Source organism: Heteronotia binoei, chromosome 4, assembly GCF_032191835.1.
Source record: "Heteronotia binoei isolate CCM8104 ecotype False Entrance Well chromosome 4, APGP_CSIRO_Hbin_v1, whole genome shotgun sequence".
NCBI lineage: Eukaryota > Metazoa > Chordata > Lepidosauria > Squamata > Gekkonidae > Heteronotia > Heteronotia binoei.
The window spans coordinates 164241010-164265658 of record NC_083226.1 but is presented as its reverse complement, the minus strand read 5'-3'; the positions used below and the strand labels follow the sequence as shown (position 1 = coordinate 164265658).

The 24649-nt window shown below is 43.5% G+C and overlaps 1 protein-coding gene across 1 annotated transcript in view; it reads left to right on the top strand.

Annotated features, from left to right (window-relative positions):
* The window catches only part of DCC (DCC netrin 1 receptor), a gene marked incomplete at its 5' end in the record, with an annotated part of 1016990 nt that overhangs the window by 861065 nt on the left and 131276 nt on the right, over window positions 1–24649 (top strand). The window contains 2 exons of the mRNA XM_060236603.1: window positions 5316–5423; window positions 12902–13096. Of these exons, the coding sequence (XP_060092586.1) occupies window positions 5316–5423; window positions 12902–13096 (303 nt within the window). The remainder of the gene's footprint in view (window positions 1–5315; window positions 5424–12901; window positions 13097–24649) is intronic.

Genomic DNA, 24649 nt, shown 5'->3' with positions numbered 1-24649 from the left:
TTCCAAAGATTTGTTTGACTGAAACCACTGGGTTAAGAAAGGGAAAGTGTATGGATATTTTACAATGAATATATTGTGTGAATAGTCATGTTATTTTGATTCTGTTTCCAAATAGTTTCTGCCAGTTTCAACACCATTTTTTTTCACCTTCATAAGCTATTAATCAGAATAATTATTCAAAATAAATCCTTACTAAAATTATTGGTGAGAATTTAAGGGCCTAAAACAGCCTTTCTAGATCAGATTGATGGTGTATCTCAGAGGTCCCCAACCTTTTTGTTCTGGTGGGCACCTTTGGAATTCTGAAAAAGAGCAGTGGGCACAATCACAAAATGGCTGCCACAGGAGGTGGGGCCTACGACAAAATGCCAAGGAATTGAAATTATATGCAACCCTAATAGTTAATAGCATTTCAGACCAAAGTTCTGTTTAACAGGATATTTTTTAATCTGTACAGTCAGTCAGAAGACCTGCTAAGGAAAAGGCCCCACTCACTTTCTTAAAGCACTTGGGTGGGCCCCAGGAAAGGTTTTTGGCAGGCTCCATGGAGCCCATGGATATCATGTTGGGGACTCCTGGTCTTTCTTAGAGCGATTTGGTGTAGTGGTTAAGTGTGTGGACTCTTAGGTGGGAGAACCGGGTTTGATTCACCACTCCTCCACTTGCAGCTGCTGGAATGGCCTTGGGTCAGTCATAGCTATCACAGGAGTTGTCCGAAGGGCAGCTGCTGTAAGAGCTCTCTCAGGCCCACCCACCTCACAGGGTGTCTGTTGTGGGGGAAGGAGATTGTAAGCCGCTCTAAATCTCTGATTCAGAGAGCAGTCTTCTTCTTCTTCTCCTTCTTCTTCTTCTTCTCATCCTTTTTAAAATATTAGCCAGTCAGGTGACAAAGGGAAATTCACAAACAGAACCCATTGGCAGAATGTCACACCAGCTGACCACTCTTCTGCATCTGGCCATAGAAGTCTCATTCAGCTGTCATGGCAAATACCCAGAGGTACACTGACCCTCTGTAAGTTTCTCAAGCACCCCTTTAAATCCATCCAAGCCTGTGGACATCACTGCACAGTATGTTAATTATTCCTGGATCCCAGCCATTCAGGGATCACATAACTAGCATGATGACATCAACACCCAATCAGCTTAGGCCCCCGTGATAACAGAACTAGGAGGAAATTATATCACTTGGAGGTCAAAAGATTCGACAGAATTGTAAATAAACGAGCCAATATTTTTGCAAGCAGTGCTGAAAAATGGAAGAGATTTTTTTTGGGGGGCGGGGAGGACATTGCTGACTCCGCTGGAATGTCAGTAGTTAGTTTTGGCTCAGTATTACATTATTTAAGGGATTGTTAAGCAGCAGCTCCTTGTATCAAACTTCAAAAAATGACTTTTTAAATCCCCACTCAGCCATAGAACCTTGGTGGGTGACCTTGAGCTGACCATACACTCTTAACTGAATCTAGTTTAGTTTAGTTTAGTTTAGTTTAGTTTAGTTTAGTTTAGTTTAGTTTAGTTTAGTTTAGTTTAGTTTAGTTTAGTTTAGTTTAGTTTAGCTTAGTTTAGCTTAGTTTAGCTTAGTTTAGCTTAGTTTAGTTTATTCAATTTGTATCTCCTGCCCTCCCTGCTGAAGCAGGCTCAGGGCAGCTCACAATACACAGTAAAGTCACAATAAAACAGTTAAATTAAACATTAAATTAAAACAGCTAAAACAATATAAACAATATCCAGGCCTCGGATTCAGCGGGAGCTCACATGAGCACAGCTCCTGAACCTTTCTGAAGTTCCACCTCCTTCTTCCCGCCTTGTCCATTGCATAGTAGGTGCAGCTGCATAACAATCCCTGGATGAGCTCCACTACCTGTTTTTTGTACAAGACGACCCCTGACAATATCTATAACAGTATAAGCAATATCTACATCTCTAGGTTGTTGTGAGGATAAAATGGAAGAGAGGGGGATGATATAAGCTGCTATGGATTCCCACAGAAAAAGCTGAGGTATCAATAAAGTTAAATAAATATATAAAATAATTGCAGGTGAGAATATGTGTTTGTGTGACAGAAAACTGGTGTTAAAGCTGTTTGTCTGTTTATTGCTCAAATTTATATTCCACTTTCCTCATGAGCGGGCTTAGGGTGGATGCCAAGATAGTAGCTTCCACTCCAGGCTATTGGGTGTTCATTGGGAAGCTATGCAGAGGTATGCATGCACACCTCTCTCTGTGTGATTGAGAACTGGGGGGAAAGCAGAGTGGTCAGTTGCAGGAGAAAATTTCACACATGTACACATATATGTGAATATGACTTCTGTATCTCCCCCCCCCCCAAAAAAATGAGTCTTTTTCAGAGAATGAACTGGCAGTGGCCACTGTGATCCTGACTCAATCCTTATGTCTATCCTCCCCAGAATAGTTTGTTAAGGGAACTTTTGTTTCACCACAAATGTTGCAGAAGTCTTCTATTTTGTGTTTAGTCGTTTGACTCTTTGAGTTCCTGTAGTCTAGTTCTCAGGCTAAGTATTCCCCAAAAGCTTACAATACAATATACAGACTGTGTATGAACATTTTAAAAGTGAGTTTTATCTAAAGAAAAATGTGAACATTTAACGGAGTAATTGCACAGACTTGTAAGTCGATTATCCGTTTGTAGATTTCACACCAATAGAGACTTGTTGGCTGATAGCAGACAGCTGCTTTGGGGCGGCTTGAAGCCACCCCGAATACAGCTGGCCGGAAATAGAGCGCCCCAGAGCTTCCGGAAGGCGCTTGCAGAAAGGGGCAGGCCGTGGGTGCCAGGGGAGCGTCTGGAACACTCATGCATCTCGTTCACGGCTCCCCGGGTGCTCTTCAGGCACTTCCAAGCCTTCCAGAAGGCCAGAAGCCACCTTGGAGGAGCCCCAGCGAAAAGGTACCACTTTTGACATGGTGCCTTTTTGAGGCGGGTGGACCAGTGGACCAACACCACGTCAAAAAAAATATATATTCTGATACACTGTTCTAAAAGAGAAATAATATGTTAGCCGTTAGAAAAACAGGGTGCACTATACTTTAATGCATCCTGTTTTTCTAATGGCTAACTTATCTTATTTCTCTTTTAGAACAGTGCATCAGAATATTTGAGTTTTTTGTTTTTTTTGTATTGCCATACTCAAATGGGGGATATTGTCTGTTTGTCTTATTGCATATACCAACCCATCCTCCACTGTATTTTAATGTCTTCCTTTTTTTCTAATGGCAAACTGTAATGAATGTTATAATCTCTTGAGAAACCATGCCCTCTATTTAACAAAGCCAGAATGTTACCTAGATTGATGGCACTTCTCACCTCCAGCAGCAGTCTGCTTTTTATCACCCTCCAGTGTAGTTTCAGCCCTGCTTTGTCCTAACACTAACAAACACAGATCCTTATTTGTGATTCTTTTAATCTGCTAAAAACATGCCCATTATTCTACAATGCCCACTTATATTAAGAATTGCTGCTTCCATTCCCATTTTGTCTGATGGCGTCTGCTTAAGAGCATACGAAAGCTTACATTCTGAATAAAACTTAGGGAGAATGTATGTCTGTAATCCCTCCAACAACTCTGGTGCAAAAGCAGCTTTTGAAAGCCATCAGTGCACAAGATGGTTTCAGAGGGTAGCTGTGTTGGTCTGCAGTAGAAAAACAGCTAGGTTCAAGTCCAGTAGCAGCTTAGAGACCAACAGGGCTTTTTTTTTGTAGCAGGAACTCCTTTGCATATTAGGACACACACCCCTGATGTAGCCAATCCACCGTTATAAGAGCCCTGTGGCACAGAGTGGTAAAGCTGCAGTACTGCAGTCTTAAGCTCTGCTCACGACCTGAGTTTGATTCCGGTGGAAGCTGGGTTCAGGTAACTGTCTCAATGTTGACTCAGTCTTCCATCCTTCCAAGGTCAGTAAAATGAGTACCCAGCTTGCTGGGGGTAAAGTGTAGATGACTGGAGAAGGCAATGGCAAACCACCCCGTAAAAAGTCTGCCGTGAAAACTTCGTGAAAGCAACATCACCCCAGTAACTGCTTGCACAGGGGACTACCTTTACCTTTTTAAAAAGCTTTTGAGAGTCAAAACTACCATCATCAGACACCTACAAGACAAGTTGTCTACACAGATTTTAGTCATGGAGTCTTTGCGTTATAAAAACATTCTATTAGAAAAATGTTTTCCCTTTCTTGAATTTGTGAATACAAATACCTCTGCCAATGCTGTTATACCCCATAATTATTTGGATTTTGTTGTACTTTAGATTGATGACTGGATTTCATTATGATTTCTTATTATATGGTTATTCTTTTTTTAAAAAAAAATTCTGTATAAGTCAATTTTAATATATATTTCTGTATTTTTTTTTGCTTGTTAAAATAAACTTAAAATTGGGGGGAGGAGAAATGGAGATGAGTAGTATTGTATTGTTTTGTTGTATTTGTCGTATATGTATGATCGAAAATTTAATACTTTTTTTAAAAAAAGAAAGAAATGGAGATGAGTCTTCTAATTCCATTCAGAAGGTAGGAGGGGTGTCGTAAAGAATGCTTGTAAAGGATGTGAAGGTACAAAACAGTATGGGTTGATGGATAATCTCAGACTAAAATCTCACATATGCATTGCACCTTGGCATCTTTTGTAAGTATTCAAAGGGAGATTATAAAGAGAGACTGATGAATAGCAACGGATGATGCAACTCAAGACAATGCATCCTCCTGGACTGAATCAAGACCTAGGTTTCCTGTCTTCCTTACCAGTGTTGATTTCTTCATGCCTACTACCCCTCTGCATATCACACCTAATCCAATTATGCCTTCTATTGTCATTCACCTGCTATTGTCGTTTGCCTGCCCTTGTCATGCAGCATCTAAAAACACGCCACTCTCCAAGGTGTAAGGACAGATGGACTCACATTCTAGCTGTATCCGAAGAAGTGAGCAGTAACTCACAAAATCTCATACCCTGCCGCACATTTGGTTAGTCTTTAAGGTGCTCCTGGACTCTTGCTCTTTTCTACTGCTACAGACAGACTTCCACAGCTACCCATCTTGATTTATCTACCACCTTCTGACTGGAATAAAGACTCAGACCTCCATTCCCGCTTATATATGCTAAAGCAGGCTTCGAATCTCGAAAATTCACATCCCCAAATCTTGTTGTTCTCTAAGGCGTTACTGGACTCTTTATCAGTTTCATTAGGTGGCTCTCAATAGTTTCAAAGGAGCTTGTACGGGATGACTTTCCAGTGGAGGATGGTCAAAGTTACGTGTGTTAGATTCTCCCCTGACATTTCTTTTTGCCTTCTTTGAAGCCCCAACCTCTGCTCCCAAGGATTTGACAGTCATCACTCGAGAAGGCAAGCCTCGGGCCGTCATTGTCAGCTGGCAGCCTCCATTAGAAGCCAACGGCAAGATTACTGGTAAGTTGCTCTCATGTTCTGTGCCTTTCTGTTTTACACAGCTTTGTGGGCTCTGGCTTGAGAAATACCTGGAGATTTTATTTGTGGGGAGGGGGTGTGGAGCCTGGGGAGGGCAGGGCTTGGGGAGGGGGGGATCTCAGCAGAGCACCATGCCACAGAGTCCACCCTCCAAAGCAGTCATTTTCTCCAAAGGAAATTATCTCTGTTGTCTGGAGGTCAGTTGTCATAGGAGAAGATTTCCAGGCCCTACCTGGAAGGGCCAGTTTGGTGTAGTGGTTAAGTGCACAGACTCCTATCTGTGAGAACCGGATTTGATTCCCCACTCTTCCACTTGCAGTTGCTGGAATGGCCTTGGGTCAGTCATAGCTATTGCAGGAGTTGTCCTTGAAAGGGCAGCTGCTGTGAGAACTCTCTCAGTCCCACCCACCTCACAGGGTGTCTGTTGTGGGGGGGGGGGAGTAAAGGAGATTGTGACTGCTCTGAGATTCAGATTATAGGGTGAGATATAAATCCAATGTCATCATCTCCTCCTCCTCCTTCTCCTTCTTCTTCTACCTGAAGGTTGGTGACCCTAGTCTGACTTTGAGAGATGTGTGGAAATGAGAAAGAGAACAAGAAACTCCATCATACAAGAATTGGGAATACATTATAGAATCTGCTGTCCAATAGAACTGTTTTTAAAACAAAAACAACCCACCTAAGGTTTTTAACCTGTTTTTACTTGGAAGAGGGCTAACTTTTCTGAGTTTGCTAGTTCCGTTCACATTTTGATTCCCTTTTTTCCCCCCTTGCGGAAATAAAAATCTGAAGGTGTTTTCCCACTGCTCCTTTCTTTCATTGGGCAGATTCTTTAGGCCTACTGAAATGAATGCATTTTCCCATGTGTATTTATTTATTTAGAAGAACTACGTGGTTCCTTTCCAGATGTCTACATGATTTAAAGCTAATGAGCTCCACCATCTATTTTTTCTACAAAACAACCCCGGCATAAAACAATCTGAAGCACAGCTTAATTTTAAATAGTCTTGCAAGTTACAGATGATTTTAAAAAGGCAAGGAAAGGAATGGGGAAAAGTCAATTAAAAGCCTGCGTAATCTCTGGGTAAATACGTAAATGAAACGAATGAATGATAGACAACATCTGTGAAAATGAGACAGACCAAACTTGCAACAATGATGTCACGTGAAATGAAAAATTGCCATAGCGATTCACCCTCAGGATGTTGTAGTCTTTGGCATGCAGCACTGACAAGTGTTTATCCAGTCTGTGATGGTCCAGAAGACACTGTTGGGGGGCTTTCTGGGGCATGATCGATCTCATAAGAACAGCCAGGGGTGGAATTCTAGCAGGAGCTCCTTTGCATTTTAGGCCACACACCCCTGATGTAGCCAATCCTCCAAGTGCTTACAAGACTCTTTTTTGTAAGCGCTTGGAGGACTGGCTACATCAGGGGTGTGTGGCCTAAAATGCAAAGGAGTTCCTGCTAGAATTCCACCCCTGAATTCAGCCCTGCTGATCAGACCAGCTCTCTGAGGCCCTTTTTGACACAGGCCAATTCCCCACTAGAGGTTTAATCCCAGTTCAGCCCTGTCCCCAAACTGACATTCTACACTTGAATCTTGGAATCATAGAAACCAACTCTATGACTTTGATTCTACGTTTCTAGTGTAGAAAATCAGCTTGGGGACAGGGCTGAACCACGATTAAAGCTCGAGTGTGGAACCGGCCACAGTATTTTAAATGACCAGAACTGCACACAGTATTCTAATTGAGGCCATACTGTAGACCTGTACAGGGGCATTATAATATCAGCTGTTTTATGTTCAATCCCTTTCCCGATAACCCCCAAAACAGAGTTTGCCTTTTTCACTGCTGTGACATACCTGGTTGACACTTTCATGAACCTGTCTGCTATGACCTTGAGATCTTTTCCCCTCTTCATCTCAGCAAGCTCAGACCTCATTAGCCTATACTTGAAGCTGGGATTTTTCTTTTTTGCCCCTATGTGCATCACACTACAGTTCCCCAGGGCTTTTTTTTTTGTAGCATGAACTCCTTTGCATATTAGGCTACACCCCCCTGAGGAAGCCAATCCTCCAAGAGCTTCCAATAGGCCCTGTACGAAGAGCCCTGTAAGCTCTTGAATGATTGGCTACATTAGGTGTGTGGCCTAATAAGCAAAGGAGTCCCTGCTGCAAAAAAAAAAAAGGCCATCCAGTTACCTATGTTGAACTTTATCTGTCACATTGTCGTCCACTCAGCCAATTTGCATTCATTCCCCAGCAGCGCTTCACGGTCTCTTTACAGCCTCAAGTTCAGCTATCTTGAATCAGGCGCTGTACAGAAGGCGGTGTCTGCTCAGGGGGCTACAGTCTACAGCCCACGTCCTCTTGATTTTGTTTTATTTTTTTTTAAAAGGCTTTGTTTTCACGCACACAGCAGCCCGATGTTCTGCAATTAACTCAGCGCAAAAATTACAAGGGCAGCGGAGGGGAGGGGGAGCAGAGGAAGTCCTTCACTTTTCATGGGCAAAAGCGTCCCATCCTTCAGAGCAAAGGTCTTCTGATGTATTATGCTCAGTGGCAATTAAGAGCGCCTCATAATAAGCCGGTTGTTTAGCGGCGATGTAAAGCATAGTCTACATAATGATAGGGTGCCTGGCCCGACAGACTGTGGTGGAATGGTTTGGTGGGTGTTTAACTTGGTAATAACAAAGTAAGGCCCTGATGATCTGAAACCCCTTAATAGTGACTGGCAGGGACAGCACTTAATGAACGGTATACACGGATTGATATTATTCTTCCAAAGAATGCCGTAACACTGACGGCCAATTAAGACAGCCTTTAATGTTAATTTTTTTTTTTACTGTAGGAAAACTACAGCGGGGTTTTGTGTGTTTTTGTTTTGACTCAGAGATGTAGGCTTTAAACGACTGCTTGAGGCTATTAATAGGCTTTTCAGACGCACTTAATGATTACGAAAAATGCGGCGAGACGAACCAAAAGAGCATGTCGCAGTCTTGTGAATGTAAACAGTGGGCAGGGTGAACTGAAATCCTTCAAAAGGATATACAAAAGTGTACGAGAAATCCCCTTACGCCACGCGGCCCTGCATCGAATTATCCATTCAACCAGTCAATTAATGTAAAAAGAAGCCAATAATGTCTTTAAAAACTCAATAAAAACCATAATAAAGAAGAGTCACAACTTTTTTTTTTTAAGGCAGTTTTTAAAAACAGGCTGGAAGTAGAAAAAAAATTCTTTTTGGATGCCTGCAGTTTTCACAGATGGCTAAAAGCAGTTGACTTGTAGCTGTACTGTTTTGCCAGATTTGCCGTGCTAAGGGGTCGCCAAGCCCTCACTCATGTGCCCCTCCCCCCGCTAACACATGAGCAGATAATGAAATTGTAAACTGCTATCTGCATTGGGGCATTTTTTTTTTTACTTCAGGGCATATTTGGCAATATTCAGTTACAGGAATAAGGTAGAGAATGGAACAGACCATACCTGCATACAGTTCTGTCCAAAAATGTGTGAGATCATGGACTATATCTCTGTCTTTGTCTCTCTTTCTTGTCTCTTCCTCTCTGTCTCTCTCCCTGTCTGTTTCTTTCTCTCTGTCTCTCTACCTCCCTCTCCCCCCTCTCTGTCTCTCTCTCTGTCTGTCTGCCTCTCTCTCTCCCCCTCTCTCTCGATATAGATTTATAAGCTGCTATTTGCTCTCTAAGAGCCTTGTGGTGCAGAGTGGTAAAACTGCAGTACTGCAGTGGGAGCCCTCTGCTCATGACCTGAGTTCAATCTCAGCAAAAGCTGGTACAGGTAGCTGGCTCCAGGTCAACTCAGCCTTCCAGCCTTCCAAGGTCAGGGCTCGGTACTGGGTCCCATGCTCTTTAACTTCTTCATAAATGATTTAGAGTTGAGAGTGAGCAGTGAAGTGGCCAAGTTTGCGGATGACACAAAATTGTTCAGGGTGGTGAGAACCAGAGAGGATTGTGAGGAACTCCAAAGGGATCTGTTGAGGCTGGGTGAGTGGGCGTCAACTTGGCAGATGTGGTTCAATGTGGCCAAGTGCAAAGTAATGCACATTGGGGCCAAGAATCCCAGCTACAAATACAAGTTGATGGGGTGTGAACTGGCAGAGACTGACCATGAGAAAGATCTTGGAGTGGTGGTAGATAATTCACTGAAAATGTCAAGACAGTGTGCGTTTGCAATAAAAAAGGCCAACGCCATGCTGGGAATCATTAGGAAGGGAATTGAAAACAAATCAGCCAGTATCATAATGCCCCTGTATAAATCGATGGTGCGGTCTCATTTGGAGTACTGTGTGCAGTTCTGGTCGCCGCACCTCAAAAAGGATATTATAGCATTGGAGAAAGTCCAGAGAAGGGCAACTAGAATGATTAAAGGGCTGGAACACTTTCCCTATGAAGAAAGGTTGAAACGCTTACGGCTCTTTAGCTTGGAGAAACGTCGACTGCGGGGTGACATGATAGAGGTTTACAAGATAATGCATGGGATGGAGAAAGTAGAGAAAGAAATACTTTTCTCCCTTTCTCACAATACAAGAACTCGTGGGCATTCGATGAAATTGCTGAGCAGAAAGGTTAAAACGGATAAAAGGAAGTCCTTCTTCACCCAAAGGGTGATTAACATGTGGAATTCACTGCCACAGGAGGTGGTGGCGGCCACAAGCATAGCCACCTTCAAGAGGAGGTTAGATAAAAAATATGGAGCAGAGGTCCATCAGTGGCTATTAGCCACAGTGTGTGTGTGTGTGTGTGTTTGTGTGTGTGTGTGTGTGTATGTGTATATATATATATATATATATATATATATATATATATATATATATATATAATGTTTGGCTGCTGTGTGACACAGAGTGTTGGACTGGATGGACCATTGGCCTGATCTAACATGGCTTCTCTTATGTTCTTAAAATGAGGACCCAGCTTGCTGGGGGGAAAGTGTAGATGACTGGGGAAGGCAATGGCATACCACCCCATAAAAAGTCTGCTGTGAAAACATTGTGAAAGCAACGTCACCCCAGAGTCGGAAACGACTGGTGCTTGCACAGGGGACTACCTTTACCTTTTTTATTTTCTCTCTCACTGCCAGATTCCACCTGAAACTGCACTGCCAGTCCTATTTGGCATTGTTGATTCAGAATGATCCTTAAGCATATTCCCACATAAAGCCCAGGACTTCAGGGCATTATACTCTGCTGAGGTCCCTCCCCAAACCCCACCCTTCCCAGGCTCCACCCTCCAAACCTCCAGAAATTTCGCAACCCAGCATTGGGAAACCTATGGAGATGGAATTCCTGTAATTCCATAACAAACCAGTCCACAACAAATTCAGTTCTGTGCTCGGTTACCCTACTCTAAGGTGTTGTTGTTTTTAGTTTTAAACTATTTGAAGTTTAAATATGATACATCGTCTCACAATAGTGATGAGTTATCTGGTCTATTGTATGAGTAATACAAGGAATTTAGATAATGATTAAAATGTTAAAAATTTAGATGATTATTAAAAATATTAAAAATTCCAACCCACAATACCTGATCCCTTCATATGAAGAAGTGTGCCTAGAGAGCGCACGAAAGCTTACATTCTGAATAAAACTTGGTTGGTCTTAAAGGTGAAACTTGACTCCTGCTTTGTTCACCTACTTCAGACCAACACAGCTGCCCACTTGGATCTATTAAAAAATAGAGTAATTTGAGATCACATGGATTGTGAGGAAGATCTTCATGAGACTCAATATCAGGGGTGGAATTCTAGCAGGAGCTCCTTTGCATATTAGGCCACACACCCCTGATGTAGCCAGTCCTCCAAGAGCCTTCAAGGCTCTTTTTTGTAAGCTCTTGGAGGACTGTCTACATCAGAGGTGTGTGGCCTAATATGCAAAAGAGCTCCTGCTAGAATTCCACCCCTGCTCAATGTATTCAAGGAATGGGAACCACTTAGCAGAACACAGGGATATTTTAGGACAGAGTAAAAGGCAGTCCTTGATTTTTCTCTAAGTTCATTCAAATGGGTGGCCTTCATCTGGAATAATGTCACAAGATTGTAGCCTATGAGTGCTATCCTGAACAGAATTGCACCCTTAAAAGTCAATTAAATTCCAACGGACTTAGAAGGGTATAAGTCTGTTAAGAATTGCACTGTTAAGAGAGTGCAGTCTGTAGTGAGAGAAATCAATGGGACATATCTTATGTAAATGTGAAGATAGTGCATGTACTATAAATACTATGATACACATTTATTTACAATATTGCTTTTTAAAAAAAGGATGTGCGTATCACTTCTTCAGAGACCTGCTTAAGATGGCTGTGGCTAACAGTAAAATCCAGCATAAAACAAACACCCCCCAGCAAGAAAGCCACCCCTAATTTATCACTTGTAAAACCATCATAAACAGTATAAAATAACCTTTTAAAGTGTGTAATAAAAACATCAATATCAGCCGGCAGGAAGTAGATCATACGTTACTAAAACAGATTGGATAAAACTTCAGTTCAATGAGCTTTATTGCCTAAAAGACAATAGGGTAGGTGCTCAGAAAAAGGAGTTCAGAGACGGGACCCCACCACTGATAAAGACATTTCTCTAGTTCTCACCAACCTCATCTGTTATAGATGTATCTGTTTTAGATGTATTTAATGGTTTAAATGGTTTTAATGGTTTTATGAATGTTTATTTAATGGTTTAAATGGTTTTAATGGTTTTATGAATGTTTATCCGTTTTAGATGTATTTAAATGGTTTAAATGGTTTAAATGGTTTAATGGTTTTAGATGTATTTAAATGGTTTATGAATATGTGTGTTTGATGTGCTGGTATGTTTGTGGAAGAGCACCTCATTTCGTTGCTCTCTTTTTGTTGAGAACAATGACAATAAATTCATCTATCTATCTATCTCTACAGACCGGGTCAGAAACATGTATGCAGGGCTTTTTTGGTAGAAAAATCCCAGCAGGAACTCATTTGCATATTAGGCCACACCTCCTGATATCACCATTGTTCCACACAGGGCCTTTTAAGGAAAAGCCCAGCAGCAACTCATTTGCATATTAGGCCACACACCCTGATGTCAAGCCAGCCAGAACTGCATTGAGAGCCAGTTTGGTGTAGTGGTTAAGTGTGTGGACTCTTATCTGGGAGGTTTGATTTCCCACTTCTCCACTTGCAGCTGCTGGAATGGCCTTAGGTCAGCAATAGCTCTCGGAGTTGTCCTTGAAAGGGCAGCTGCTGTAAGAGCTCTCTTAGCCTCACCTACCTCACAGGGTGTCTGCTGTGTGTGGGGGGGGGGGGAGGTAAAGGAGATTGTGACCACTCTGAGACTCTGAGATTCAGTGTATAGGGTGGGATATAAATCCAATATCTTCTTCCTGTGCGTTCCTGCTGAACAAAAAGCCCTGCATGTATATATTCACACATCTTTTTGTTGTTGTTATCCTTGGTTGTTTACAGCTTACATTCTCTTCTACACTTTGGACAAGAATTCTCCCATCGATGACTGGGTCATGGAGTCCATCAGCGGTGACCGGCTTACCCATCAAATCATGGATCTCAATCTCGACACTGTCTATTACTTCAGAATACAAGCCCGGAACGCCAAAGGAGTGGGTCCTCTCTCAGATCCTATTCTCTTCCGGACTCTCAAAGGTTTGGATTTAGTTACTTAGTTCCTTGGATGTTAATTGAATCGTTAAGGAGTCTGGCCATAGTTTAAGTCAGGGGTGACCAAATTTCCCTAACGTAAAAAGCTCTCCTTCCTTGGAGGTTTTTAAACAGAGGCTAGATGGCCATCTGACAGCAATGAGGATCCTGTGAGTTTAGGGGGAGATATTTCCTGCACTGTGCAGGGGGTTGGACTAGATGATCCTGGAGGTCCCATCCAACTTTATGATTCTAAGAGTCACATAGAATAAATGACAGGTGTTTGAGAGAAGAAAGGAAGGAAGGTTTGGTGAAGTGATGTAGAAACAAATGTCTTCTCCAAGCTGGCTGATGGGGCAGTGGGGGCTTCAAGAGCCACACAATGTGTGTGAAAAAAACCACATGTGGCTCCCAAGCCACAGTTTGGCCACCCCTGGTTTAAGGCATGATTCTGAGTTCTGACCTCTGCATGACCAAAGAGCAATCTTCTGGCAAGATGGTAAAGCCTTTTGTGCCATAATCGATCACAGCCAGAGGAAACCATAAATGTCAGCCCTTGATACGATGGTGGTGATACGATGGTGGTCCAATCATACTTCAAATCCTCACAGCTATGATATACATGAGCAGGGGTGGAATTCTAGCAGGAGCTCCTTTGCATATTAGGCCACACACCCCTGATGTAGCCAATCCTCCAAGAGCGGACAAAAAAAGAGCCTTGTAAGCTCCAGGAGGATTGGCTACATCTGGGGGTGTGGCCTACTATGCAAAGGAACTCCTGCTAGAATTCCACCCCAGTACATGAGAAAACCGTTGAGGAGAGGAAGGGTGAAATGGAGCCGGTTCCCTCATCATCAGAAATGGAAATGTCTTTGACCGTGGTTTCTTCCAGCTAGTCTTCTGTTCATTCCCGTATTGATTTCTTGCAAATAGGAAGCTGGTAAACGATCCATTCATTAAGGTTAATGGAGGTTCAGAGTGGCAGGCTTCTCTTTTCTTGTTTGTTTGTTCTTTTACGCATTAAAAAGTAATAAGCACAGAATTGTTTTATGAACAGACCCGGGGTTTATAAAATGTCTCTCAGGTAACGTTTCCTCTGCCCTTCGTCGAAGTAAATCTTTACGTCCCAACCTGCTGTTTCGCGATCTTTAAGTCTGAGCTTTTAGACCTGTTAGTTTTCAAACTGTGTCCCTGGGAATCCCTGAAGTTCCTTCGAATCTTACCATGCACGCCTTAATTAAACGATCGGTAAAGGTGGATAAACTTCCCTGAACGACAACGCCATGATGATCGATCGTGAGCGGCCACAGAAGAGTGTTGTTTGTCTTCTAGCTTGTACAATTATTTTTTTCCCCCGAAGCAGCAGTACATCCCAACAGCCCAGAAGGGGGGTTGTGCTTGACCTGAGTCCGTTCCCTGAAAATGTCCTAGAATCCTTTGCAACATCATCTGGTTTTTTGGCAGATCAGTCCTTGTAGAAAGGGTTCCTTGCATGTGGGAAGTTTGAAATCCACTGCTCTAGGCAAACAGAGTAATTATAATGGAACGGGTGACATTTCCTCCTCATCAAGGAACAGTGGAATGATCTCGTGTGGCTTGAAAACTGCCATCCCTTAAACAGGGGTGAAATTCTAGCATGAGCTGCTTTGCATATTAGGCCACACACCCCTGATGTAGCCAATCCTCCTGGAGCTTACAGTAGGCCCTGTGAGAAGAGCCCTGTAAGAAATTCTAGCAGGACCGCCTTTGCCTATTAGGCCACACCCTCCTGATGTAGCCAATCCTCCTAGAGCTTACAGCAGGCCCTGTGAGAAGAGCCCTGTAAGGAATTCTAGCAGGACCTCCTTTGCATATTAGGCCACACACCCCTGATGTAGCCAATCCTCCAAGAGCTTACAAGGCTCTTTTTTTGAAAACTCTTGGAGGTTTGGCTACATTGGAGGTGTGGCCTAATATGCAAAGGATCTCCTGCTAGAATTCCACTCCTGCCCTTAAATATCAATTCTGGAAGCCTCACTGAAACTGCTAGGGTTGCCAGCCCTGGGTGGGGAAATGCCTGGAGAGCCGGTCTGGTGTAGTGATTAAGAGGGGCGGATTCTAATCTGGCGAACCGGGTTTGATTCCCCATTCCACCACATGAAGCTGCTGGGTGACCTTGGGCAAACCACAGTTCTCTCAGAGCTATTCTCTCAAGAGCAGTTCTTGAAAGAGCTCTCTCAGCCCCACCTACCTTGCAGAGTGTCTGTTGTGGGGAGAGGAAGGGAAGGAGAGTGCAAGCTGCTTTGAGACTCTGCGTGAAGGGTGTGTATAAATCCAATCTCCTTCTCCTCCTCCGCCTCCTAACCTATCAGGGGCATAAAAAAACCAAACAAGTATTAAGATGGCAGTGATAAAACAGGTCTCAGGCTAATAACAGTCCCACAACAAACAACAGCTAAAAATGCAAGCCTTCTATTAAAAGTCTGGGTAATGTTTTTGGACTTGCACCTAAACGACAAAAAAGAAGGCACCAAGAGAACCTCAAGGGGGGCATTCCACAGGTGAGGGGCCACCACGGAAAAAGCCTTGTGTGTGATCGCCATCTCCCCTACCTCTCTGCAGTTTGGGAAACAGAACAGAACTTGGACAGAGGATCTTAAGTGGCAGGCGGGACACTATGTGGACACCAGTGTTTCAGATACTCGCTCCTCAAGCTCTTGAGGGCCTTCAAGGTGAAAACCAGCTCTTTGAATTGTGTTCAAGAGCCAATGGGCAGCCAGTGCAGGTCCCTTTACCCCATCCCAACAATCAGCTGAGCAGAAGTTACAAGCAAAGCAGCATCCAGACATGACCACCACCAGGGCTTTTTTTTTGTAGCAGGAACTCCTTTGCATATTAGGACACACCCTCCTGATGTAGCCAGTCCTCCTGGAGCTTACAGTAGGTGCTGTACTTAGAGCCCTGTAGGCTCTTGGAGGATTGGCTACATCAGGGGTGTGTGGCCTAATATGCAAAGGAGTTCCTGCTACAAAAAAATAACCTGACCACCGCTGTGCAAAGTGGTGTGATAGGGATACTCAGATATCTCATTAGTCCTAAACAATTACTTGAATGAAGAAATGCCTGTCTTGTGTCACTTAATGCACGATATCATCAAACTCATTGGGGAGATGAGTTTTAGACATGAGCATCCAGAGATATATTTAGAATGATTCGGTGAGCTTACCCATTTTGTTCCCACTTTCTAACAACCTGTGAGGTCTATGTCTGGAACCCTGACATGAATGCTTAATGCCACTCACCCTAAATACGTCATGTTCAATATCATTCAGACCACTTATCCTGATACATTTTCCTCGACATCTAAGGTGCAAAGAGCTTGTGATGTCTGGCTTGTGTTCTAAATTACGCAAAAATATTGGATTTTTACCCTTAATCAGGGGTGGAATTCTAGCAGGAGCTCATTGGCATTATTAGGACATACACCCCTGATGCAGCCAATACTCCAGGAGCTTACAGGGCCTGCTGTAAGCTCCAGGAGGATTGGCTACATCAGGGGTGTGTGCAAAAGAGCTCCCTTTAGAATTCCACCCCTGCCCTTAATAATGATTAAGTTGTGTTTGGTGTCCCATGGAAGGATCTCTTCCCAATAGATGCATACATATACATACATATAGACCTCAGATTCAGCAGGAGCTCACAGGAGTGCAGCTCCTGAACCTTTCTGATGGTCCCCCCTCTTCCTCCCCACCTACCTTGTCCATTGAATAGTAGGTGCAGCTGCATAACAATCCCTGGATTAGGAGAGCGGGCAGCCAGCCAGCTACCACAAGCTTTGCCACGCCCCCAGCAACCCTCATTAACCCCTGGAGAAGTCCACACCACCCTTCCTCCACTTCTTCTGTGCTTTTGGGTGGTGGCTGGCTTGCTGACCTTTTGACTCACACATGGATTTCTAGCCAGCCCAAGCAGGCCTCGCTCACCCAGGGCTCTCCTGTCTTGCATTAGGTTGCTTTTGGCTGGGGGGGAGGGCATACGATAATGAGTTATGCTAATGAGATCCACCATCTATTTTTTTTACAAAATGACCCATACATAGATACATAATACATACACACAAACACACACACACACGGCTCACAAAGCATGTAATTTCAAAAGGAACAACCCAAGCATCAGATGTCAGCCTTGTCATTAGAAATTTGTCGTACTGCACTACAAAATATATATTTCATAAGCTTCAGCGTTATTTAAAAGTTCACCATGTTTTGGGGCGTGTTTCTGAGCAAGAACTGCCTTAACTAATTAAGCAACACCACAAGGGGAATAATCAGTTAGGACTGCGGTGGTGATGAACTAGAGTTCATTTGCTTGATGTGAATTCCATCCTCCCTGACCAGGAGTTGCTATTTGTTCCACAGGAAGAGGGAAGGGGACATGCAAATACCTACAGGTTTTCCACAATGGGTCTAAAAGGCAACTTTAGAGGAGAGACAATATGTATGGGGTAAATGGTGTTAGAGTGCCTGTGCGGCAGTCAGGACACTAAACTGATTAAAGTAACAAAAGCTTTATTTGTGGAACTAATAAACCGGAAGGGAAAAGAAGAGACAAACCTAGCTATCTTACTATGCAAGAGAGAGAAAGAGACTGTTCTAGGGGGGGGGGGAATCTAAGAATAGCATTTTGCATACAGACAGAGTAAAAATTAGTTTAGGAAGAAGGTGCTCCCCCTACAGTCCTCTAGAGCTTGCTGCTCCCCTGCAAGGTCTTCTTTCCTCTTTTTTATATGCATGACATTGCTATATCCCAATAGAAAATGGTGCAGGGATGGGGGGAGTAGGAGATCTACCCCCATATGGGTCTGACCTGATTCATACCCCACTTGCATGCTGTCTCTTCATGAGGAAGAGAAGGCAGTTGGAAAATCTCATTCCCATGGATGGTAAACATGGGGATTCAGATCACAGATCTCCTCGGATTTGGCCTACAGTAGCTGTTGTGCATGTATTAAAATCCGATCTTGGCCTCATCCCTTTGCTTACTGTGTGGATAATCATAGTGGGCTCCCTTCCAGCATTGTTATAAGGACAGCTAAGATCATGCATTTAAAGTGCTACCCAAATCCATACCTTATTTACCTATATCCCATATATTTTTTCTTTAATGGAGACCCAAAGTAGCTTATGGTATCATTTGTTCCTCCTCCATTTCCATTTTATCCTTACAACAAGTTTTTCCTCAATCTTGTTTTTCCTCATTTGTATGTTCCTTTTTGTTCCATTTTCACTCCCTCTAGTGGCCAACTCATTATTACATTGATTTACATCCGGCATGTCTCCCTGCAGATTTAAACTATAAATTGATGTAATAGAAAATTGACCAGTAGAGGGAGCAAAACACATGCGGAACAGAACGTGCAAGCAAGGAAAATGTGAATATAGAAAAGCCCGTAAATAACTCTGCAAGATAACAGGATAACGTTTGGGTACAGTGGCACCTCTGAGACTGACAAAGTTTTATTCCACCTATAAGCTTTCATGTGCATGCACACAAAAGCTTCTACCTAGGATAAAACTTGGTTTGTCTTAAAGGTGCCAGTGGACTCAAACTGTTCTGCTGCTTCAGATCAACATGGCTACCCACCTGAATATGTGAGACAGGTTAGACTGAGAGAGAGGATCACTCATCCAGCTACTGTGAGAGAGTGGGGCTTCAAACTGGATTTCCAATATTTAGGAGAGACTTTAACCACTATGCCAATGCTGCATGTAAGATAAATGTGGTCTTGCACTTTTCTTCAATCTGTCTAACATAACAGAAAAATTAATAATAAAAAGCAGAGACATCACCCTGCCAACAAAGCAATGGTATTCCCAGCAGTAATGGGAATGGTAGTCAAAGCAATGGTATTCCCAGTAGTAATGTATGGCTGTGAGAGTTGGACCATAAGGAAGGCCGAGCGCAGAAGAATAGATGCTTTCAAGCTGTGGTGCTGGAGAAGAACCTTGAGAGTCCCTTGGACTGCAAGAAGATCAAATCAGTCAGTCCTAAGGGAAATCAACCCAGGCTGTTCCCTGGAAGGGCAGATGCTGAAGCTGAAGCTCAAATACTTTGGCCACCAAATGAGAAAGGAGCATTCACTGGAGAGAGAAGACCCTGAAGCAGGAAAGACAGAAGGCAAAAGAAGAAGGGGATGGCAAAAGATGAGATGGCTGGACAGTGTTAATGATGTAACAAACACGAATTTGAGCAGACTTCAGTGGATGGTGGAAGACAGGAGGGCCTGGCGTGACTTGGCCCATGGGGTCGCAAAGAGTCGAACTCGACTGTGCGACTGAACAGCAACAACAACAATTCACATCCTATAATCATGATTGTGGAGCTTTTTAGTTTCAGGTTTTCCACAGCAGTGACCTCTCATCCCTGTGAGTCACGGGAAAATAAACAGACTGTGATGCACTGGTTAGTAAACAGTTGTGATGCTGCTTGCTTTTTCTCACCCCCAAGTTTCATTACCTATATCTAATGCATGGTGCGATGCTGCATCATGTGAGATCTTATATATATTAAAATCTCACATCATGCCGCACAGCGGCAGAAGTTCGTCGAGCGAGTTAATGGCCCGTACTTAATCAACTGGAAGGCAGAATTTCACTTTCAATGTTCCATTAGGTTTACAACAGACAGATTAATAACATTAAATAGTAAATATTCTGAAGCCAAGTTTCCGAGATCCATTTAGCATCTGGAGGTGAAGAGCGCCACTTTGGAATTTACTTAGCGGAGAAGCCCTGCTAGAAAAGGGCTGAGTGAATTAATGTCACACAGGGAAAGGGATTCCCTCAGTCTATCAAATAATTCATTAAAGCTGCGTTTTTCCTCTTCACCTGTGGCTGAAATAGGTACATCTGAAAGAGCAGGACTAATGAGAGTTATTCCCCCTCTGCTATCACTGTAGCATAATTCCCTTCCAAACTGTCACTCCCAATTTCCAAATGAATCTTAATTGCAAATGGAATTTTAACTAGGGTCGGCAAGGCAGTCGCTTATTAAAGGTCGTTTAATGGTTATCGCTTCGTGAAGCCACAAAGTGAGCCAAAGCGCCCTTACCTTCCCCAAAGCGGTTTTATCCCGTGTGCATTCAACGGGCCCTCTTTCCTGCGTTTGATGGAGCTGGTGGTAGCATGAATTCAATGGGTGGTTTTAATTTAATTTAATTTTCCGCTTTATTCCCCACCCTATCCGGCAAGCAGGCGCTGGGCAGCTTACATTAAAAACCTTACAAAAACATTAAGCAAACCACATCCAAACTAAATAAGCCAGTTTTGTATAGTGGTTAAGTGCGTGGGCTTTTATCTGGGAGAACCGGATTTGATTCCACACTCCTCTACTTGCACCTGCTGGAATGGTCTTGGTAATCCTTGAAAGGGCAGCTTCTGTGAGAGCCCTCTCAGCCCTACACACCTCACAGGGTGTCTGTTGTGGAAGGGGGAGAAGGTATAGGAGATTGTAAGCCGCTTTGAGACTCTGATTCAGAGAGAAGGGTGGGGTATAAATCTGCAATTCTTCTTCTTCCAATATAATAATTACAGAATTAACAGAAACCATGATCCACATCATTGGCAACAAGTCATAAACTACATAGAGACTGGTATTGTTCAACATAACATAAGCACCTAGATGGTAAGGTGCTGGGGGGAGTGAAGACTTCAGGGGACACCCGCTGGATCACTTAAAAACCTGGTGGAAGAGCTCCATCTTACAGGCCCTGCTAAGCTTAGGTAAGTCCCACAGGGCCTGGATCTCCAGAGGGAGCTCATTCCACCAGGTGGGGGACAGGACCAAAAAGGCCCTGGCCCTTGTTGAAGCCAGTTGGGCACCCTTAGGACCAGGGATCACAAGAAGATGTTGTCCAGCTGACCTCAGAACCCATGGGGGTTGGACACAAACCAAGCCACCTTCTGTTACTCCAGGCCTGTTTTTAATCTCACCAGCTCTCATTTTAGAGAAGGTTTTGCTGATGTAGTTAAAGCAGGCTGAGGTTCTCCTCAGGACCCGCCACCAAATCTCCAGGATTTTCCCAATGCAGAGATGGCAACCCTAGGTTTTGATCAAGGAAATGGGGGGAGGATGAAGCCCCTCATTCCAGTAAAGTGGCCTCAGTCCAGATCACCCTCACATCCTCTGTTCCTTAGAACCTGGTGATACATCCAGAGTTCTATCAATTAGAGCCAATCTAAATTGCAAACCCATCCCGGAACTCCACTGGGAAGAGTAGTTTGACTTTAAGAATCTATCCCTTTTTAAAGCTGAGTCGCAATGGCAATGTTGTTGTGCGGAATGAATAACAAGGGGCAGCACAAGGTAACAGCTCATTGTCCTGTACAATTGCCAAAGGTCAGTAGTACCACTTGATATCTGCTAGCCCCGAACAGTGCACTACCAGGCGCTGATGATTTTGTGCATGGCTAAATGAAGAGAGACCATTTGTGAGGGGATTTTGCCATTTCAGTAAAATCCAGTTACAAAGTACTTTGAAAGTGGATAGAAAGTGTGTGTGAAAGTGCCCAACCTTTCTGTTTTGGAGTGATTTTTATTTTTTTTTAAGATCCCGGGGGGGGGGATGGCAATTGGGACTTGATAGGCTGAGTTAAATGATTAATTCATTCATTCATTTGGTTTATATCCCGTCCCCCCCACAGAAGCTTACATATTCATAAAACATCACAGAAAAACCAGTTAAGCCTTTAATTGAACTGCCGATATAGTAACAAAAAAGGATACCCAAGAGCACTGAATGCCACTGAAAACTGAATGATATTAGCACCAACACTGTTTTAATTTGTTTTAATTGTTTTAAATTGTCATGCTGTAGATCTGATGAATTGTTTAAATGTTAAATTGAGTGAATTGTATTGTTACTATGATCTGCTATTGTATTGTTGTGAGCCGCCGTGAGCCTGCTTTGGCGAGGAGGGCGGGATATAAATCCAGTAAATCAAATCAATATACTCTTAGTACATTACAAGCATAAAAAAACATAAAACAATTTCAGGTGCTATAACAGTCTTTAAAAAGGTAAAGGTAGTCCCCTGTGTTAGCACCAGTCGTTTCTGACTCTGGGGTGACGTTGCTTTCACAATGTTTTCGCGGCAGACTTTTTACGGGGTGGTTTGCCATTGCCTTCCCCAGTCATCTACGCTTTCCCCCCAGCAAGCTTGACCGACCTTGGAAGGATGGAAGGTTGAGTCAACCTGGAGCCGACTACCTGAACCAACTTCCGTTGGGATCGAACTCAGGTTGTGAGCTGAGGGCTCCGACTGCAGTACTGCAGCTTTACCGCTCTACGCCACGGGGCTCTTATAACAGTCTTTAAACGATGGTATATTTAATGGCAGATAGCTGCCTATCTATTCTGTATCTTATGTTAAAAGACAAGGGTGGGGGAAATTAAAATACTGGGCCAATTAAGGCACTGACTTCCTAGATCTTGAAGACCCATGTAGCATAACAAGAGTACTCGCCTGAGTTTATTCATCGAGCTCTGCTTGTATTCACAGAAATGCAAAACAAAATGCATTTTTAAAAATGCTATCCAGCATGAGCATCACTATCATAGTGTGCAGAGAGCATCCATTTGAAGGTTGGATAAATTGCGTGGATTGATATGTGTCAGAGGGAGAGGAGCGAGAGAGATGGCTTTTGGCTTGTTAATTCTGATAGACATTACGTCCCCATTAGCCCAGACAAGAAAGGTCTTCGTTTAGGGCTTTCTGCAGGACATGATAGACAACGGTGTTAAATGTTGCAATCATCCTTTAAAAAAAAAAACCCTACTACTCTGTAATTGCTGATACTGTCATTGTGGGGGTCTTTTTCTTCACCCTTTTGCTGAGACGTCAGGCAGCATTTTTAGCATTGCAGTGCCCTCTAATGCTTCATCGGGGTGATGAAGAGAAAACACATCTGTATTCCTGAATTGAACTAGGTGGAAGCTAATGCTTTGTACCATGCCAGCCCTGTTATCTGCCTAGATTACAAATAGCACCAGTCCATGAGACGACGACATTAACCACAAAGATTTTTTTAAAAAAAATAACAATAATAAATGTTTAAGTAGAAGATGATGATATTGGATTTATATCCTGCCCTCCACTCGGAAGAGTGTCAGAGCGGCTCACAATCTCCTTTACCTTCCTCCCCCACAACAGACACCCTGTGAGGTAGATGAAGATATTGGATTTATATCCCGCCCTCCACTCCGAAGAGTCTCAGAGCGGCTCACAATCTCCTTTACCTTCCTCCCCCACAACAGACACCCTGTGAGGTAGATGAAGATATTGGATTTATATCCCGCCCTCCACTCCGAAGAGTCTCAGAGCGGCTCACAATCTCCTTTATCTTCCTCCCCCACAACAGACACCCTGTGAGGTAGATGAAGATATTGGATTTATATCCCGCCCTCCACTCCGAAGAGTCTCAGAGTGGCTCACAATCTCCTTTACCTTCCTCCCCCACAACAGACACCCTGTGAGGTAGATGAAGATATTGGATTTATATCCCGCCCTCCACTCCGAAGAGTCTCAGAGCGGCTCACAATCTCCTTTACCTTCCTCCCCCACAACAGACACCCTGTGAGGTAGATGAAGATATTGGATTTATATCCCGCCCTCCACTCCGAAGAGTCTCAGAGCGGCTCACAATCTCCTTTACCTTCCTCCCCCACAACAGACACCCTGTGAGGTAGATGAAGATATTGGATTTATATCCCGCCCTCCACTCCGAAGAGTCTCAGAGCGGCTCACAATCTCCTTTATCTTCCTCCCCCACGACAGACACCCTGTGAGGCGGGTGGGGCTGGAGAGGGCTCTCACAGCAGCTGCCCTTTCAAGGACAACCTCTGCCAGAGCTATGGCTGACCCAAGGCCATGCTAGCAGGTGCAAGTGTAGGAGTGGGGAATCAAACCCGGTTCTCCCAGACAAGAGTCCGTACACTTAACCACTACACCAAACTGGCTACAGTGGACTCATAAATCCAAACATATGGAGAAACCCATGTTATCTATTATAAAATTCCATCAATCTAACAGGGTTTCCAGGAATGGCTGATGTCTTAACTACCTTTTAAGGTTTATGTTTGTTTCTATGGATTTTGGTCAAGCCAAAACTCAAGGCCGTTCAGTCCACGTACACCTTCTTTCCAATGGATTGGCTCCAAAGATGTCACTGCACCTCAAAAAGGATATTATAGCATTGGAAAAAGTCCAGAAAATGGCAACTAGAATGATTAATGGTTTGGAACACTTTCCCTATGAAGAAAGGTTAAAATGCTTGGGGCTCTTTAGCTTGGAGAAACGTCGACTGTGGGGTGACATGATAGAGGTTTACAAGATTATGCATGGGATGGAGAAAGTAGAGAAAGAAGTACTTTTCTCCCAATACAAGAACTCATGGGCATTCAATAAAATTGCTGAGCAGTCGGGTTAGAACGGATAAAAGGAAGTACTTCACCCAAAGGGTGATTAACATGTGGAATTCACTGCCACAGGAGGTGGTGGTGGCTACAAGCATAGACAG